This window comes from Mustela erminea, chromosome 17 (genome assembly GCF_009829155.1).
Source record: "Mustela erminea isolate mMusErm1 chromosome 17, mMusErm1.Pri, whole genome shotgun sequence".
Lineage (NCBI taxonomy): Eukaryota > Metazoa > Chordata > Mammalia > Carnivora > Mustelidae > Mustela > Mustela erminea.
The window spans coordinates 65,918,329-65,937,282 of NC_045630.1; the positions used below are offsets into that span (position 1 = coordinate 65,918,329).

Below are 18,954 nucleotides of genomic sequence, written 5' to 3' on the forward strand. Positions count from 1 at the left end.
CTGGACTTCCAGTAACCCCTTAACGAGAGTGAAAGGAGTTGCTTTGGTCTTTAACCTAAAGGGGCTTTGAGTTTGACTTTTACATTTATTCTTTCCTTTTCTGGAGATCAGCACACTCTTTTTAGCCAAGTTATTTTTGCCTGGGTTCGAATAAGTCTGAACACAGGAAGAGGAATTAGCTTTCAGGTCTTTTAGGGACCAGAGGTAGTAACTCTGGGAGAGGAAAAGTGCATTCTTAGTTAGAGAATGAATACCCTCACATTTAAAGGACTGCGGAAAACCCTAATTGTTTGGAATGTCTACCTGAGCTTAATATACAGTAAGAAAACAGAGATCTTTAAAGAAAAACCTGTCTGGGTATCTGTGCTGTGAGAATTGAGCCCCTTGGGGCTTACTTAACCCGAATCTTTTCTGTTAGCCTGGCAAAGTATGTTTAAAAGAGAATATATTTACAATCTAGATATAGAAGATAGGTTGTTTTTTTAGCTTGATCTTCCAAGTAAACTGACAGTTCAATTATCTTAATGTGCTTACACCTTTGCATGTCAAGCCCATGTAATTCAGGCTTTATCTTTGAAATGACAACTAAAAAAGTATTAATTTGCTGCCAATTCCTGTCCTTATTCTTCTCTTTCTACTACTTCCCCTGGCCCCCATTGGGAAGCGTGCGTCAGCCTGGTCCAGTCTGAGAGTGAACTCCCTTCCCTCTGGATTTGAGTAGCTGCTGTAGAAATTTTCCATCTGTCGTTCAGTCGTAGTGAGTGGCTTTTCAAATGCTCAAATATTTCTTCTCTAAGTATCTTTTTCACTGCCTGTCACTATTCATCTATGTGGTTTTGCTCTGCCCCCTTTCCTGAATCATGACAGCAAGTGCAGCAGAGGCTTGAGTTCTGTCATACGGCTTTTCCTTTTAATGTGTTTGTTGAAGTTTATTGGAGGTGAAGTTCCTCACAGCTGTCTCTGTGTCTTCCTTTGACTCTCTTTCATACACCAGACCCATTAGAAGAAGTTGACAGATCCCATTAAAGAGACAAGTGAAGTAAGTGAGAAGAGACATCCCTTTGATGATGTACTTAAACGGAGGTTTGGAGAGTGCATTTTTGTTACAGCATCCGTTTTATTTCTCTGACTGTTGACTAAGTGCTCGTCTTGGACAGGGGACGACATGATTGATGCCATTGGGCCCTCTTAGCACTGTTTCCCTGTGCTGACGTCTACATGCCACTGGAAGAGAAGAGCTTACATTAATACTGTAATTTTAAAACAAAGATAAATGTGATCGTTAAAGTTAAATTTTATATTTTCCTACGGAGGCCAACTTTTAGACTTAAGGTGACTTAAGTTTTATTTTCAGTGATAGATTTTATTTTCCCCCCAATTGTGGATACTTGTTTTTTTATTTTACAAGTGCCAGTAGTTTGAATTTCCGCTTTTCCCCACAAATACTTCAAAAGATAGAATTTTAGTCCCAGTTCTGTTTTCTTATTAAAGTATAATTATACCTGGTTGCCTGTCTCTAAGGTTGTTATCGGATCAAATTATAGAACATCTGTAATCAAGTGTAAAATGTAAAATTGAGTGCTTTGAAAAATCACAAAGTGCTTTTTAAATGTAAAGTAGTTGTAAAGTATGCTAACAAGCGTAGCTTTCGTTGTGTACCACAGATAGTCTTTAAAGATAGGTGTAGTTGAGCCCTGAGTTTGGGTCCTGTGTGAATAAGACTGTTCTTACCCTGGTGTCCTTTTTCTGTTGTTTTCAAATTATGGGACTTTCCTCCCAGCGAAACTAGCCTCCAGAAGATTTGTTGGCAAAGTACACATTCAGATCTGTAACCAGCCTTTTAAAGTAAGAGCTTAAAAGGACTGACAGTTTTTATTTATTCATTTATTTATTTATAAAATTTATTTTGGGCCTAACTAGATTTTATTAGTCGTGATCTAAAGGAAAGAAATTACATTGGTCCAGCCGTCTTTTTGTTGCAAGTACATTATGAAGTTCTGTTGTGCATAAGGACATGACAGTTGAAATGATTTTTGTCCCTGCGCAAGAGTCACATAGAAGAGTACACTTTCCGCAGAGTTGTACGTGTTTCCTCTCTGCCACCAAACAGCTGGTCGGTGTTCAATAGGCCTCGTTTCCTTAGCGCTCTGGAGCTGTCCCGTGGAGTGGCCGAGCAGCTTCCCACTTGAGAAGCACGGAGCTGTGGCTTCCCCAAATGGCTTTTCTTCCAGGGTTTTTGGGATGATGGAAGAAAAGTTACTATAGTTGCCATAAAGTTGAAAGTGGAAATGGGAGGTTTACCGCTTCAGGCCACAGTTCAAGAACAAGACTGGGAATGATCTCAGGGAGACAGCTCTTGGGGCGAAGCGTGCCGGGTCAGGAGTCTGGATTGCTGTCCTCGTCCTCGGGGAGGAGATCCCAGTAGCAGGGCTGTGAAGCGTTCAGGGAGGGAAAGAGAGGCTCATCGCAGTACGTCAGCATCGTGAGCGTTTTTAGAGAGGTAGATAGGAGCTCTTGACCAACTTCAGTCTCTCCCGATTTCTTTTTCCTTTCTTTGTCGCTAACGTTAGTCTCTCCCTGCACCTTCCCGTGCCACTGTTACTGGGCTCTCTTTGGTAACAGGATTTTGTGTCTTCCATCCCACTCCTCCTCCCTTCAAAGGTCTAAGGAAAAAAAACTTGTCCCCTGGTGCAGTGGAGTCCGACGTGCGAGGAATAACCGGGGTCGATCTGTTCGGAACGACCGACGCGGTGGTCAAACACGTGCTGGAGGTACTGATCTTCGAGGCTCGTCGGGGCTCTCGTCGGGGGAGCAGGGACAGGATGCTGCTCGCTCGTTCCCTCCTGGGGCAGAGATCTGTGCGGCGCCTGTGAAGTGCTGGGCATTGTGTGGAGGCTCTGGAGACAGAAAGTCTGGAAGCCGGGAGAGGCGAAGCCTCTGTGGCATCTGAGGGAGAGTCACGTCACCTCCTAAGCCCAGCGGGGAGGGAGGGAGAGAGCTGGTGTCGGCTCTGTCACATCTCCGAGCAGAGTCCGTTCGCATGCCTCTTGTGAGAGTAGGGAGTGGGGTGGGGGTTCTGATGTGATCAGAGTTATTAAGGACCAGCCCTGGGTGAGTAAGTTGTGTGCGTGGTGAGGAAACAGAAGAGCATTAGAGAAAGAAACTAGGTTTTTAAAAATATCTAATTTAATCCTCACAGCTATCCTCCAAGGCAGATAGCGGTAACTTCCATTTTACAGATGAAAAAAATTGAGACTTAGAGAAATTGGGCAGTATACCAAAATTCACATGTGTCTAGTAAATGGAAGAACTAGGATTTGAACTTGGATCAGATTCTAAAACCCAGGGGATTTACGCCACAGCATGAAGTCTCTCTAAAACACTGCTAATTGGAGACTACCTTATCTGTTGTCCTGTTGCAATACTGAGTACAACTAAGTACAAGATGTCTGAAAATGAGCGGTTCTCAAGCTTTGTGGTCTGAGAATCTCTGTATACCCTTGAGACTTACTGAAGACCCCAAAGAGTTCATGTTAATGTGGTTTATATCTTTCAGTTTTTACCATATCTGTAATTAAAAGTAAGAACTTTTTAAAACATAAAGTACATAAGCACACATTCCGTTAGCCATCAAAGCAATGACGTCATGTCACGTAGCCTCTGGAAAACATCCTCAGGAGAGAGTGAAGGTGAAAAAGGCAAATAATGGCTTAACATTATTACAAAAATAGTTTTGGCCTCGTGGGTTTCCTAAGAGTATTGGGACTCACCCGAGAGTTTTCTGACCACATTTATTCCAGTTATAAAATTGGTTTTTATTCTTGTGAGGCTAATAATTAGCTGGGGAAATAACATATAAATAGGTAACAGAACAAGGCAATGTATCCCAAATGCAAGTGATGCTGACTTTGGGGGTAGAAAGATTTGGGAATTGCCATGAGAACTTGGGTATAATTTTGGGTGGGTTGGTACTAACTCTCACGTTAGACTACCATAATCCCTTGACTCTTCTCTGGAAGAGTAAAAATCAGAGACGTTTTTGATAACCACCTGGTGGCGCTTTAGTTTGCTTTCAGTGATGGTTACAAAGCTGCCATAGAAGAACCACTTCTTTTTTTCCACAGGGTCATGATCGTGGCGTAAACTGGGCTGCCTTCCACCCCACCATGCCCCTTATTGTCTCTGGGGCAGACGACCGACAAGTGAAGATCTGGCGCATGAACGGTGAGTCGACCAGGGACAGTGTCACTGGGTCTGAAGAGCTGGCTGCTGGACAACAAGGTGAAGGAGCCAAGTCTTCTGGACTTAGTGACCCATTTTCCTACCTTGGGTTCTTAACGCTAACCCTAGGAGCATAGAAATTGGCCCATTCTTTTTTTTTCCTGTCTTGAGGTATCCTAATTTTGAGGATTCCTTTTTTTTTTTTTTTTTTTTAAGATTCTATTTATTTATTTGACAGAGATAGACACAGCGAGAGAGGGAACACAAGCGGGGCGAGTGGGAGAGGGAGAAGCAGGCTCCCCATTGAGCAGAGAGCCCAATGTGGGACTCGATCACAGGATCCTGGGATCATGACCTGAGCCGAAGGCAGATGCTTAACAACTGAGCCACCTAGGTGCCCCATGATTTTGAGGATTCTGAACATAGTTAAGAATAAACATTCAAAAAATATTTATTGAGTACCTGCTTTGTGCTAATCATTGTTCGAGGCTCTGGAGATACAGTGGTGACTAAAAGCTATGGAGCCTGCATTTATTCTACCATGAGAGCTAGTGATAAAACAGGGTAAGAAGATAATGACGGAGAAGAGAAGAGGTGCTGTCATTGGTGGTTGGGTCTGATTGGAAGAAGAAACATACTGAGATTCAGAGGCTTAAATGGAAAAATTGCCCTGTCAGAGAGAAGTTACTTGTGTAGCATTTTGGAGTTGCTCCTAGCATTTGGTCAGAGATGCCATAATTCTAAGTCCTGAACTTGCAGAGAGTTGCGATGATCTAATTCTCTCTGGTCCTTCAGAGTCAAAGGCGTGGGAGGTTGACACCTGCCGTGGTCATTACAACAACGTGTCTTGTGCCGTCTTCCATCCTCGCCAAGAGCTGATCCTCAGCAATTCGGAGGACAAGAGCATCCGAGTCTGGGATATGTCCAAGCGGTATGGGGGATGTGATGACGTGTGACCCAAGCCAGGGGAAAGCCCCTCCTGCCTGTCATTCTTTCTCCTAAAAGGCAGATCGGACTGCCTCTGTGCATCTCTCCCATCTTCAGCACATGGACAAGTCTGACCCGATGTTTTCAAGGGGCCTAGAGATCAGCCCGCATTTACAGATCTCCTGTCAAATGCAACTTCCACATGCATTCTTTTTCTCCTCCAAATTTAAGCATGTTCCTCAGTAGTTAGAGAAAGAAATGTGGAATTGAAGGTAATCATGATGAATAAGGGGAAGTTGAAATACCAAAATATTAGGGTCAGTGAGGTTTCCTCTTTCTTTTGGTAGAATTTATCAAGACTCCCCTTACTTAGTATATGCAACTTGCTGTCCCTGATTTAATCTTTAATCCGTGTGCTGGCTTACACTCGGTGCTCAATGCTCTTGTATGTGATAAGCTGAAGATTACTCGGAAATTAATATTTTCCTTTGTGTATCCTTTGCTTTCCTAGGACTGGGGTTCAGACCTTCCGTAGGGACCATGATCGTTTCTGGGTCCTAGCTGCCCACCCCAATCTGAACCTCTTTGCGGCAGGTAAGGGCCATTTCTTCTCTTTTTCTCTTGTTTAAGTTGCACATCGTTAAGACATGAGAGTGAACCTCTCTCAGCTTTCTCGCCGGTTGACGCGAGGCAGGGTGGTGGGGAGAGCTCGGGTTCTCAGAGCTGTGCAGTTGAAGCTTCTCGCCTTTGCTCCCCCTTACCTTCCTGGAGAACTGTTTGTTTGGGGTTGGTTCTCCACCCAGATCCATTTGACAAGAAAGCCCCTTCCCTTTGATCAGTTAGGAAGCTAATGGCGGACACTCAGGGTTGCCAGTCAGAGGAGCTGAGTTGCTGAGAGGCTGAGAGTCTGAGTTTCTGTCATCCGCGTAGCAGATGGTGTGCTGCGCGCCAGGCAGTCGTCTGGGTGCTGCTGCGAGTGCAGTGTCCCTGACCCTGGGGAACTCTTACTTGTAGTGAGGAGCGGAGGGGCGGTAAAACAAGTATATAAAACAGCACGTGGAAGATGCTTTGAAGAAAAGCAAAAGGCAGGGGCGTGGGGGGGGACGCGTGGGCACTGCTGCTTCCTGTTGGGTGTGGAGGACAGTGAGAGTGACACACGCCCTGATGGTGCTGGGAGGGCTGCGGGGCACCTGTGAGTGGCATCAGAGGTCAGGGAGGGCACAGCGAGGAGGGGCTGAGTCGTGGGAGGGAAGAGCAGGTCCGGCTGTGCTCTGCCTTGCAGGCCAGGGTTAGAGTCCCGATTTTTTTTTTTTTTTTTTTAAGATTTTTATTTATGTATTTGACAGAGAGGCAGCAAGAGAGGAAACACAAGCAGGGGGAGTAGGAGAGGGAGAAGCAGACTTCCCACTGAGCAGGGAGCCCAGTATGGGGCTCGATCCCAGGACTCTGAAATCAGTTGTGCTGAAGGCAGACGCTTAACGACGGAGCCACCCAGGTGCCCCAGAGTCCAGATTTTACTCTGGATGGGCGGAGAGCCATTGGAAGGTGCTCGTTAGGGAAGTGAATGATCTGGTTTATGTGTGGAGAGCTGACCAGGAGGACAAAGGTCAGAGGTTTCTCTGAGAGATGCTTGATGCTAGTAGGGAAAAAAAGCAAAAGATTTTTTAAAACAACTGAAAAGGCTTTTTGAATTAGCGTCCCTGTTCAGCAAAACCTCTTACGTTCTTGCTGTGTGCTAGGGACAGGGGAAGGATTGAAATGATTGTAATTTCTCTCTTCAGGGAGCTGGTGGTGTCGGGAGCTGTGGACTTAGACAGTTACAGTGCAGGGTGTTAAGTGCTGGGGGTTCAGCGTAGTGGACATACTATGTCCTGTTAGTTTCAGGGGAACATCGGAGTGATTTGGTATCTTTATGTATTACAAGGTAATCCTCAGGATTCAGTCTGCTTACCGTCTGTCACCACACGAAGTTTCAGTGTCGTTGACTGTTTTCCTTACGCTATCCATACATCCCCATGGCTTACTTATTTTGTAACTGGATATTTATACTCTTCATTCCCTTTACGTATTTTGATCCCTCTCCACTGCCTCCAGCCTTTGGGAACTACCAGTTTGTTCTCTGTATCCGTGGTCTGTTTCCATTGTGGTGGTGATGGTGGGCATTTTTGTTTGTTTTGTTTGTTGGAGCGAAATCTTAGAGTTTTTGTCATTCTCTGTCTGACTTACTTCACTTAGCATAATTCTTCGTAAGTCCATTTATGTTGTTATGAATGGCACGATTCCATTCTTTATGGCCTAGTAGTATGCCTGTGTGTGTGTGTGTGTGTGTGTAACACATCTTCTTTCCCCATGTATCAGTGCATATGTGTGTTGCTTCCGTATCATAGCTACTAGAGATAATGTTGCAGTGGACGTGGAGGTGCATATATCTCTTCAAATTGGTGTTTCCATTTTCTTCAGATAGATACCCACTAGTGGAATTGCTGGATCAAACAGTATTGGTATTTTTAAGTTTTTGAAGCGTCTCCATACTGTTTTTTTATAGTGGCTGCAACCAATTTACAGTCCCACCAGCAGTGCACGAGGGTTCTCTTTTCTCCACATCCCCACCAGCATGGGCTATCTCTTGTCTTTCTGGTGCTAGCTGCCCAGAGAGGAATGAGCTGATACCTCATTATGGTTTTGATTTGCATTTCCCTGATGATCAGTGGTGTTGAGCATCTTTTTATGTGTCTTTTGGCCATTGCTGTGTCTTTTAGAAATCTCTATTCAAGTCCTCTGCCCATTTTTTAATTGGGCTGTTTGTGTGTGGTTTTCTTTTTATATATTGGGTTGTGTTCTTCAGATATTTTGGATATTAACCCCTTATTAGATAGTGTGATTTACAGATATTTTCTCCCAGCCCATAGGTTGCCCTTTCATCCTTCTCATCTTGTTGATGATTTCCTTTGCTGTGCTGAAGCCTTTAGTGATGGAATTCCGTGTGTTTATTTTTGCTCTAATGGAACGTTGTACAAAGTGTTGGGAGAACACAGAGGAGGGTTTGTCAGATGTGCTGGTGTGATACAGAGGATTAGGAAAGGTTTCACAGAAATTTATCTGAATAAAGATTCTAAGAACTGTGACAGTTTAGACAAATAAAGGATGCATTTAGGTATCTTGGTTTTTAGCACTCACATGCAGTCCTTCTCCTTGTGTAGCTTCTGCTTCTTCCAGCTTGCTTTCTTGCCTACAGTTAATTCTTTCGTCTCCTCCCTGTGCCCCAGGCCATGACGGTGGCATGATTGTGTTTAAACTGGAGCGGGAACGGCCAGCCTATGCCGTTCATGGCAATATGCTACATTACGTCAAGGACCGATTCTTGCGTCAGTTGGATTTCAACAGCTCCAAAGACGTAGCCGTGATGCAGTTGCGGAGGTAAGTCCGACCCGTTCTTCCCCCAGCCCTCTCTGTCGCTGGAGGTGATGCCCACACCGGACTCTGCTCCCAACAACATTTTGGATCTCAGCGCCTCTCACTGATCAAATCCCTGTTGGGGAGCCTACTCAGCTGAAACCCCAAGAGCGTGGCAGGCAAGGAAGGTGCCAAGAGGAGAGTGGGGGTCTCCTAAGGAGAACGCTAGTGACCCTGTGCAGAGGAGACCGTAATGGCCACAGACCGCCAGGTCTCCTGCAAACCACAGTCTCCTGGGGCAGAGCAGCCCAACTTGGTGACAGGCCTTTTTGCCTCTCTTTGGCATTTCTGTAACTTTCCTTTGCTTTCCAGCAAAATGCACACATCTCTAAAGTAGGATATATGGCTCTGGAAGCTCTTAACTCTGAAGATACGATAACCTCTGGGATGTCTGGCAAAAAGAACTGTCCTCTTGGAAAGCCAGCTGCATCAGCATGCTGAAACATTCATGGTGGTAAACTCTGGCATGAGGCTTTGATAGCCGCCCTCCAGCGTTACCACAGTAAAAAGATGGGTTTATGCGAACGCTCCAAGGGACAGGAGAAATTAGCCAGAGACAGAGCACATCGTGTTACTCTGTGGTGTCCCCTGCAGTTATGTGTAGGAATGTGTACCCAAGAAGACCCGGTCCTGCTCACTACAGTGCGTGCTAACCCTAGCTTCCTTCGGATAGCTGGGCTACTAGGGTTTGTCTTTTTTAAAACTGTCTGTCAAAGCTGATTTAGGGATGTCCCCAAGCCTTAAAGGAAGGAAGAGAGTAGATGCAATATTGATTTTTATTCCGGATTATAAAAGTGATGAGTACATATATAAAGACTAGATAAGTAGGAGGCGTGGGAGTAATTCCGTTCTTCCGTCCTGATTCTTCTTCCGTATTTTCTCTTTTTTCCATGTATAACTCCAGTGGTTCCAAGTTTCCGGTGTTCAACATGTCATACAATCCAGCAGAAAATGCAGTCCTACTGTGTACGGTACGTAACCCATGGAGTCCTCCTAGGACCTTCCCGTTTCCCATAGGTCTCTTTCTGATGCCCTTAGGGAACCTTCGGCGGCTCCTTAGAAGCTATGTAATGGTCCTTTAAGGGAGCTAACATAGTAAACAGGCTCAAACCAGGTCTGCTTCAGTGATCATGTTAGGGTTTGTGAACTTCTTTTGCATAAGGATAATGATCTCTAAGCTGAACGAACCATCGAGATGAATGCCCCAGGTCACTGTGTCCTGTGTGGAGAGAGGATTCTCTGATTCCTCCGTGTTGGTAAAAATTGTGGCGCTGACTTGAAGGAGGGTTCCTGTCAGTGGAGTTGCTTCAAGGTCAGCCAGTAGCCCCCGTGTTTCTTGCCTTACAATTTGGGGGGGAAAGAAGTGACATTCTAGTATTAGTGTCCTTTTCACCAAGTTAAAAAGAATGAAAACCTGTCTTTGCCCATACGACTTTGAGTGTCTAATCTGGTCCTTGTTCAGTATCTAAGAACATTTTTTCCCTGACAGTTGTCTTTACTCTCTTTCCTCTTGATTTTTTTTTTCCTTTTTTTCCCTTTGAACAGATGTTAAAGGGGATACGTGTATGCAGGTAGAGCAGCCAGACTGTTGGTTTGGTTCGTTAATTTTTGGAGCAAAGAGCAATCCCTGTTAAGTTTCAAATACTACCTGCATCTTCGGAGATTACAAAATATACAGTGCCGTGAATTCTGAGTTCTTGGGCAGCGAGCCTGAGAATTTTTAGAGTAGAAACATTCCCTTGCCCTCTGGCTGAAGGGTGAGGAAGGGATAGCTTTAGACTGTTGTACGCACAGTGTTCTCTGTCTGAAGAAACTGCTGCCTTGGGTGCCTGTCACTCACGATTTGACCTCTCTCTGTCCTCTACAGAGAGCCAGCAATTTAGAGAACAGTACCTACGACCTGTACACCATCCCCAAGGATGCGGACTCCCAGAATCCCGACGGTAGGTGCTCCCTGTGTCTGCCGGGCTTGCGCACAGTGCTCCTCTCCTGCGCCGTCCGCCCCTTCAGGGTTTTCACGTCCCGTCCCCAGGCTGCGGCCACATCACTCATGGCTGTTGGCAGGGGCCGCTGACAGTTGCATCAGAGACGACCATGGTGTGAAATATTCATGTCCCTCCTCCATTTTATTACTCCAGCTAGATATATATATTTTATAATTTGGTTATTAGAAACTCTCCATTTTCTCTTTCGGCACAGCATGTTATCCTAGTTTATTGTCAGCTGATATGATTTTCACCCCAGTAGTTTCATTTATTTAAGAATGTGGTTCCAATCTTGCCGGTCTCATCCTGCGACTGGGATTTGTGCTCTCCCATCCACATCCAGATCAGATCGGCTTCCTTTTGCATGTCAAAGAGATGAGGCTGCTCCCAGCGCCACACCCCACCAGGGACCCCAGGATCCAGCTGAGACCCCTGTCTGCCTCTTCCATCACTCCCACCCCTGTTGAGTCTTCCCTGTTAGAATTCATAGACCGCCTTCTCGGAAGCTCCTGCCCTCTGCTTCCTCCCCTTGCTCTACAGAGGGCTTGTCCTGGGGTCCCCACCTTACTAGTACGCTTTCATGACCCTTCAGACTCCGTCAGCAGACTGCGAGAAACCGTTTTGCTAGCCCTGGCCTTGTTACGGCTGCTGCGGTGTTGTTAGTGTTGCTGATATGAATCACTGTTGGTTTTTTAAAGTGTGGTCCTAGCGAGAGGAGAGGAAGCCTGTATGTCTTTGGCACCCATAAATCAGTCTTCTCTATAAATGAAACCGTGAAGCCATTTCTGACCAAATTTTATGACTGTGTCCCTCTCTACCCACCCCCTTGTTCTTTTTCCCCATCTGTTTACAATTAATAGCATTTAAAATACCTTCGTTTTGTTTTGTTTTAAAGATTTTATTTATTTAACACAGAGAGAGACACAGGGAGAGAGGGAACACAGGCAGGGGGAGTTGGAGAGGGAGAAGCAGGCTTCCTGCTGAGCAGGGAGCCTGATGCGGGGCTCCATCCCAGAACCCTGGATCATGACCTGAACCAAAGGCAGATGCTTAACGACAGAGCCACCCAGGCGCTCCGACCTCAGTTTTGTTTTACTACCAGTCTTGTTTTCTCCTTTCGAGGGAGAGGATAATCAGTAAAGGAGTGCAGTGCGGCCTGGTGACAGGCAGCAGAGAGGAGGAGGAAGAGAGAGCAAAGGCTGGAGGAGCGTGCCTCCCCATCCCGGAGAGTGGGGGTGTCGGCTGCGATGCGAGTTGCCCGTCACCACAGGTGCCGGAGAACTGCAGAGCAAGGCTGGCCAGCCCGTGCTGTCCACTCTTCTGCCGATGCTAATAGATAAAAGTGTTTCGGGGCAGCCTTCTGCCTGTGACCCTGGGAGTGTCTCTGGGAGTGGAGAGCCCATTCAGAATTCTAATCAGCCAGTGAAATGTTGGGGAACCGAGGAACATTTAGAAGCTTCTTCAGGGTAATAAGAATGATTGACATTTATGGAGCAACAGCTTGGTGCTTACTGCTGCTCTGCACAGAACTCCTAGGCCTGTCAAGATTTCCTTGGGAGCGCCCTGCCCTACCCTGCGCTACCCCAGGTCCGCATTTGCATGTTAAAAGCAGCAGAACAGCTGCGTCCTGGGGAGGGGGCTCTGTGGAGACGGGAGGTCCTAGATGCTGCTTGGCCAGCTAGGCCCTGCTCGTTAGTTTGATGGAGTGTGCTGTCTCCCAAGATGGGCGGTCCTCCTGCCAGTACGCGGTGTTGGCTGAAATGCAGCTACTTGGCCTACAGAAAAGAGGCTTGGCAGGGGTGTAGGTTGGAGTTTGGAGGGGACTGGTGGGGAAAAGTCACTGACAGTAGCCTCAGGTTACGGCTGAATTAGTTAGGAAGCAGCTGAACTGGCGAAGCCAACGTGGCAGCCAGCATGACTGGCAGCTCGGGGCACCTGACTCTGTCACCTGCCAGGGGCTCACCACACGCTCCCGCCCTTTGCTTTTGTTCTCAGCTCCAGAAGGGAAACGATCCTCAGGCCTGACAGCCGTTTGGGTTGCTAGAAATCGGTTTGCTGTCCTAGATCGGATGCATTCGGTGAGTGAAGCCTAAAAGGGGAAACTGATTTGGGCATTGTCGCTGCAGTGGTTTGTGTACTGTGCAAAGAAAGAGCGGGTTTCTCTCTGCTCACTGCCTGGGGAATTGTGATCATGGAGCAGATAGATACCCCAGGCCCCTTGGAAAGCAAAGAAACCTGAAAATTGACTTGATTGGATTGATGGCCCCTGTGGGTCTGAGCTTGAGAATCAGCCTCATGCCACTCTTGACAATGCAGAAGCCAAAAAACACCAAATTTGAAATCGGTGGACTGCACGAGGAGTACATCCTCTCCCCACCCCCGCTGGTATGGAGAATGTAAGACAGACAAAGCTCAAGAAAATACATGACAAAAATTTAAGCCCCAGAAGTTTCCTTTGGTTGAGGGAGGACTTCACACTTTAGTTGGATTTCTCAGGATGTTTCGGTTGGGGGAAAAAAACAAAAGTTTTCAAAGCCCCTGGAGAAGGTCAGGCTTGGAGGGGGCTGCCTGGAGGGGTAGCTGGCTTGGACAGGAACAACCCAGATTTGATTTCTGGGAGCTAAGGAACTCTTGCCTGAGGCACATGGTCAACTATCCACGAACACCCATTTCTTTCTTTCTTTTTTTCTTTTTTTTTAATATTTTATTTATTTATTTGACAGAGAGAGAGATCACAAGTAGGCAGAGAGGCAGGCAGAGAGAGAGGGGGGAAACAGGCTCCCTGTGGAGTAGAGAGCCCGACACGGGGCTTGATCCCAGGACCCTGGGACCATGACCGGAGCTGAAGGCAAAGGCTCAACCCACTGAGCCACCCAGGCGCCCCAATGAACACCCATTTCTGATCACCCCACCTGTGGTCATTATTTCAGCTTCTGATCAAGAATCTGAAGAATGAGATCACCAAAAAGGTACAGGTGCCCAACTGCGAGGAGATCTTCTATGCCGGCACAGGCAGCCTCCTGCTTCGGGATGCCGAATCTGTCACGCTCTTTGACGTTCAGCAGAAGCGGTAACATGTCAGCTGCCCCGAAGTAGACAGGCTCGTAGTGGGTGAGAGTGGGCCTCTGCAGTGGGAACTTTTCTCCCAGTGAGTTTGCCTCAGGCGTGGCCACTTTTGTGCTGGAACTCCAGGATTCTATCCCGCCACTTTGCCCTCTGGGGTCACTTTCCATCCTCTCCATACTGGCGTTTCAAGGAGGGGCTTACTTACCGGTTTTTGGAGCACTTTCCCGAGTGAGGAATGCTTCTGGCACTTGGAAGTGTGGGCACGGAGGGATGACCAGCACGGTTCTTGTGATGAGAGGAGCTTCGCGTCCTCTGGTGAGATCAGACATACGCAAGTCCCTCACAACACGTGCGAGTGGGGGCAGGGAGTTGAGGGAGGAGAGAGAGTACGCTGTGAGCCAACGTGTTTCAGTCGCTCAACTACAATGCAGAGCGTTTATTTGGTGTTATTAAAAAAAACTGGGGCTTTTGATAATTTGGAGATGAAAAGGATGTCAGTCTTAACCTGGGACGAGGGAGTCGGGTCCCTCATGTTCACCTTTCTCTGTCCCAGGACTCTGGCTTCGGTGAAGATTTCTAAGGTGAAATATGTTATCTGGTCAGCAGACATGTCCCACGTAGCACTACTGGCCAAACATGGTAGGTCTAAATTATATCCGCCCTGATTTAGAGACCAGCCCCTCCCTCCCACCCCTGCCAGTCTGCTGCACTCACCCTGTCCAGCAGAGCACTCATGTCCTTTGCCTCTTACAGCCATTGTCATCTGTAACCGCAAACTGGAGGCTCTGTGTAACATTCATGAGAACATTCGCGTCAAGAGTGGGGCCTGGGATGAGAGTGGGGTCTTCATCTATACCACAAGCAACCACATCAAATATGCCGTCACCACTGGGTAAGTGAGTTATCTGACGCCCAGAGTGGGAGAAGGTAGCTCTTGAAATCACTGTCCTGTCTCAAGGGATGTCACTGAGTCTTCCTTGAACTTTCTTCGTGGGAAATCTTTGTTGGGCACATACGTGCTAGGCACATCTCAGCATTCTTTTTCAACCCTTTACAAAATCAGGACACATGACTCAAGTAAAGAAACATGCACGGAGTCCATGTAGAGAGGAGAGCAGATTGTCACATCGTGGACATCTGTGTCCCTGCCACCCAGGTCAGGAGCTAGAGCAGTGCTTGGCCATGGTCACAACCACCTTCACTTCCCATGCAGAGATCATACTATTCGGATTTCTGCAGACATTCCGTCCTAGCTGTGCTTTGTAATTTTACTGCCCAGTGTGTGTCTTAAAATAGTGTGTTTTAATTTTGCCTGGTTTTGAACTTATGTAAATCATACTGAACATATTGTCTCATGTTTTGCTTATTTTGCTCAATATTTTGTTTCTAAGCTGCCTCTGTGTTGTAGCTGTAATTTATTTATCTTCATTGGTGTGTAATACGCTGTTATGTGACTATGCCACGGTTTTCCAGTTCTACTGTAGAGGGATATTTGAGTGGTTTCTAGGATTTGGTTACCGTGATGAACAGTGTTCTCTAGACGTTCTTCTACATGTGTTCTGGTGCAAATGCACGTAACATTTCTCTAGAGTGTCTAACCCAGAGCCAAATTTTTGGATCATAGAGTTTGTGTATCTTCACGGTTACTAGGTAATGTCAGACTGCTCTCCCGAGTGGCTGTACCGATTTGCACGACCACCAGTGTGGTAGCAAAGCTTCCCTGCTGGTCATCCTGGCCAGCACTTGCCTTTGCCAGACTTATCTCTGTCTGTCTGGTGGGTGTGCAGTGGCATTGCATTGTCATTTTCCTTTGCTGCTCTCTGATTCCTAATGATTAAGCAACTTCTCAGTTGACCATCCACTGGGGTTTCCCCTTCTATGAGTTCCATTCAGGCCTTTTATCCATTTTTTAAATGAGTTATCTTTGTTAATTTTAGGAGTTCTTCGTATATTTGCATGTGCATCCTTTGTCAGGGCTACGTGTTGCAAATCTTAATGTCTCTTCCCTTCTCTAGCTTGTCTTCTGATTCTCTTCATGATACTCTTTAATGAACAGGTATTAATATAGTTGAATTTATGAATCTTAAACGTTTTATGGGTGTTGGGTTTGGTATCTTTAAGAAATCTCAATCGACTCCAAGGTTATAAAGGCACCATTTCATAGTCTCTTACAGGAACTTCAGAGTCCTGTTTTCCATACGTAGGACTGTGGTCCACCTGAAGTTAGTGTTTGTGTGTGTTATGGGGTACAGGGAGCTCAGCCTCTCAGTTTTCCTTACGGCCACTCGGTGGTGCCAGTGTAATTTACTGGAAAGATCGGTCTCTACCCCCTCATTCTGCAGTGTCGTCTTTGTCACATATGAATCATGTTTCCAAAAATGCAAGGACCTATTTCCTGTGATAGGTGTGTTGATCTCTGATCTCATTCTGTCTTAAAGTATTCCAGCTCTAGGAGTTTCCGCATCTGCTAAAGCATCCTCAGATCCTTCCCACTTTAATTTTTTAAGTTATTAGGCTATTTTCTAATTACTTTTGCCTTGAAAAGGAAAATTTTCAAATTTTTTTTGCCTCGAAAAAGTATGTTAGAATCAGCTGGGCATCTGGGTGGCTCAGAGGGTTAAGCATCTGCCTTTGACTCAGGTCATGGTCCCGGCGTTCTGGAATCGAGTCCCGCACGGGGCTCCCTGCTCAGTGGGGAGCCTGCTTTGCTCTCTGCCCCTCTGCCTGCTTGTGCTGTCTCTCTCACTCTCTTTCTTAAATAAATAAAAAAGAAAAACGAACTTGTGAAATTCCATGCAAAATAAAACCAACAAATAAAACACTGTTCCTGTTTTGGGTGGGATTGCATTGGATCTGTTTGTCATTTGGGGCCTAACTGACATCTTTGCAATATTAAATTTCCTAATCTGTGAACATGATGTAGTGACTCTTCATTTATTTAGATGTTCTAAAACCTCTTTCGGTAAAGTTTATAATTTTCTTCATAGAGATCTTGCTTTTCCTTATTCTTAGGCCCTTGGTAGTTTTCAATGCAATTTGTAAGTGGATAGTATCCATTTAAAAATTTAATTTTCTTATTTTTTATGATATTTAGAAATGCAGTTTTTAAATTTATTTTATCTCAGAGTCCTTGCTAGATTTATATTTATTTTTAGTAATTTGTCTTTTTCCCCCCCTTCCCCATAAGCTATCATAGCATCTGTGGGTAATAATGGTTTGTTTCTTCTTTTCCAGTACTTTTATTTTCATGTGTTTTTCTTGCACTGACCAGGGTCCCCAGCATAGTGTTGAATAAACAGGTGATAGCAAACTTTTTGTCTTGTTCCAATTTAAAGAGTGAGCTTTGGGGCGCCTGGGTGGCTCAGTTGGTTAAGCATCTGACTCGTGGTTTCAGCTTGGGTCGTGACCTTGGGGTTGTGAGATTGAGCCCACATTGGGCTCCACACTCAGTGTGGAGTCGCTTGCGATTCTGCTTAAGATTCCCTCTGCCCCTCCCCTGCTTGCAGTCACTCTCTCTCCTTCTCACTCTTAAGTAAGTGAATAAATAAAATCTTTAAGAAAAAGATCAAGCTTTCAGTGTATTGGCATTATGGAAGCTTGTCATAGACTTCATTAGAGATAGCTTTTATTTATTAAGGAATTTCCTTGCTGTATTTCAGATGAATATTAAATTTTATTAGATACTTTTCCTGCATATACTGAGGTAATCGTAGGATTTTCTCTTTTTATTGATTGGTGAATTAAATTGGTTCTTAAAAAATGTTAGCCCAGTGGGCATCTGAGTGGCTTAGTCAGTTGAGCATCTGCCTTTGGCTTGGGTTGTGATCCTAGAGTCCTGGGATTGAGCCCCACATCAGGCCGCCTGCTCGATGGGGAACCTGTTTCTCCCTCTCCCACTTCCTCTGCTTGTGTGCGTGCTATGTGCGGGGTTGGTCTGTCTGTCTCTCTCCCTCTGTCATATAAATAAATAAAATTTAAAAATAAAAATGTTAGACCAACATTGTATTCCTGTTACAGATCTAACTTGGTATTTTACCCGTTTCTGATATTGCTAGTTTCAGTTCGCTAGTATTTTGCTTAGGATTTTTGCATTTGTGTGTTAAGTGAGATTGGCCAATGACTTTCTTTTTCTTTCTGTCCTTGTCATGTTTTTGGTGTTGAGGAAAGTAATACACCTTCCTCTGTTCTCTCAATGAATTTGTAAAAAGATTCGATTTAATTCTTCCTGAAATGTTGGGTATAATTTGCTGGTGAAGTCATCCAGGCATGGGGCTTTCTTTTAGAGAAGGATTTTTTTTATGATTCAGTTTATCTTGTGTAACAGTTATGGGACTGTAGGGATTTTCTATTTCTTTTTAGTCAGTTTGGTAAATTTTACTTTTCTTGGCATTTGATCGTTTAAAAAAAGTTCATGCCTGCCCCCATCCTGCGGGAGCTAGCCCCTGTAGCAGCCCCTTTTCCGTTCCTCTTCCTGCAGTTCGGTCTGTTTTGTCCTTGTTAGCCTCATGAGAGGCTTCTCCGTTTTATTTAGCTTTTGCCTTTATTGACTGATGAACTCCTGTGTTACATTTTTGTTTTCTGTTTCTTAATTTTATGATTGACTTCATTTTTTCTCTAAGTATGTTCTTTGACTTAGCTTTTAAAAGGGCAACATTTTTGAGTTGGCTGCTTATTAATTTTACTACATTTTTGTTTTTTAGATTTCTTTTTTTTTTAAAGATTTTATTTATTTATTTGTCAGAGACAGAGGGAGAGAGAGCGAGCGAGCACAGGCAGACAGAGAGGCAGGCAGAGGCAGAGGGAGAAGCAGGCTCCCTGCCGAGCAAGGAGCCCGATGTGGGACTCAATCCCAGAACCCTGGGATCATGACCTGAGCCGAAGGCAGCTGCTTAACCAACTGAGCCACCCAGGCGTCCCTGTTTTTTAGATTTCTTAATTTTCTAATATATGTACATAGAACTCAGTAGTTTTCAGTGTTTCTTCTAATACAGTGTGTGCACTTAGCATCCTGGACTACCCATCAAGTATTGTGTCAGCTGTGCCCAGAAGTTCTAGATTTTTAGTTTTCATTCAGTTCAAACTATTTTTTGCTTTTTGTCATCTCTGTGTGCGTCAGAACTTTGCATCTCCTGCTCTCCTTTTACCTGTAGCTGCAGGGAAGGGTTTAACTGGCCCAGTGCCTGTAGAGCAGACCTTAAGATTTAACGCGCAGGCCTGGTTCCTGTAGCCACGTGTGTTGGCTCTCAGAGTTGTAGCTTATGAGGAAAGATCATACCATGTGCCCTGTGTTTTCCTGCTTCGT

At 45.4% G+C, this 18,954-nt stretch overlaps 1 protein-coding gene across 3 annotated transcripts in view; it reads left to right on the forward strand.

Moving 5' to 3' along the window:
• COPA (COPI coat complex subunit alpha) overlaps positions 1 to 18,954 on the forward strand; it is a 65,010-nt gene that overhangs the window by 16,225 nt on the left and 29,831 nt on the right. For all 3 annotated transcript variants that reach the window (XR_004280042.1, XM_032317853.1, XM_032317854.1), the window contains exons 7-17: positions 2,662 to 2,771; positions 4,125 to 4,224; positions 5,017 to 5,152; positions 5,660 to 5,742; positions 8,415 to 8,565; positions 9,506 to 9,572; positions 10,469 to 10,544; positions 12,582 to 12,664; positions 13,517 to 13,656; positions 14,206 to 14,291; positions 14,406 to 14,544. Coding sequence is in view for 2 of the 3 variants with exons in the window: in XM_032317853.1 (XP_032173744.1) it covers positions 2,662 to 2,771; positions 4,125 to 4,224; positions 5,017 to 5,152; positions 5,660 to 5,742; positions 8,415 to 8,565; positions 9,506 to 9,572; positions 10,469 to 10,544; positions 12,582 to 12,664; positions 13,517 to 13,656; positions 14,206 to 14,291; positions 14,406 to 14,544 (1,171 nt within the window). In the remaining variant the exon portion in view is untranslated. The remainder of the gene's footprint in view (positions 1 to 2,661; positions 2,772 to 4,124; positions 4,225 to 5,016; positions 5,153 to 5,659; positions 5,743 to 8,414; positions 8,566 to 9,505; positions 9,573 to 10,468; positions 10,545 to 12,581; positions 12,665 to 13,516; positions 13,657 to 14,205; positions 14,292 to 14,405; positions 14,545 to 18,954) is intronic.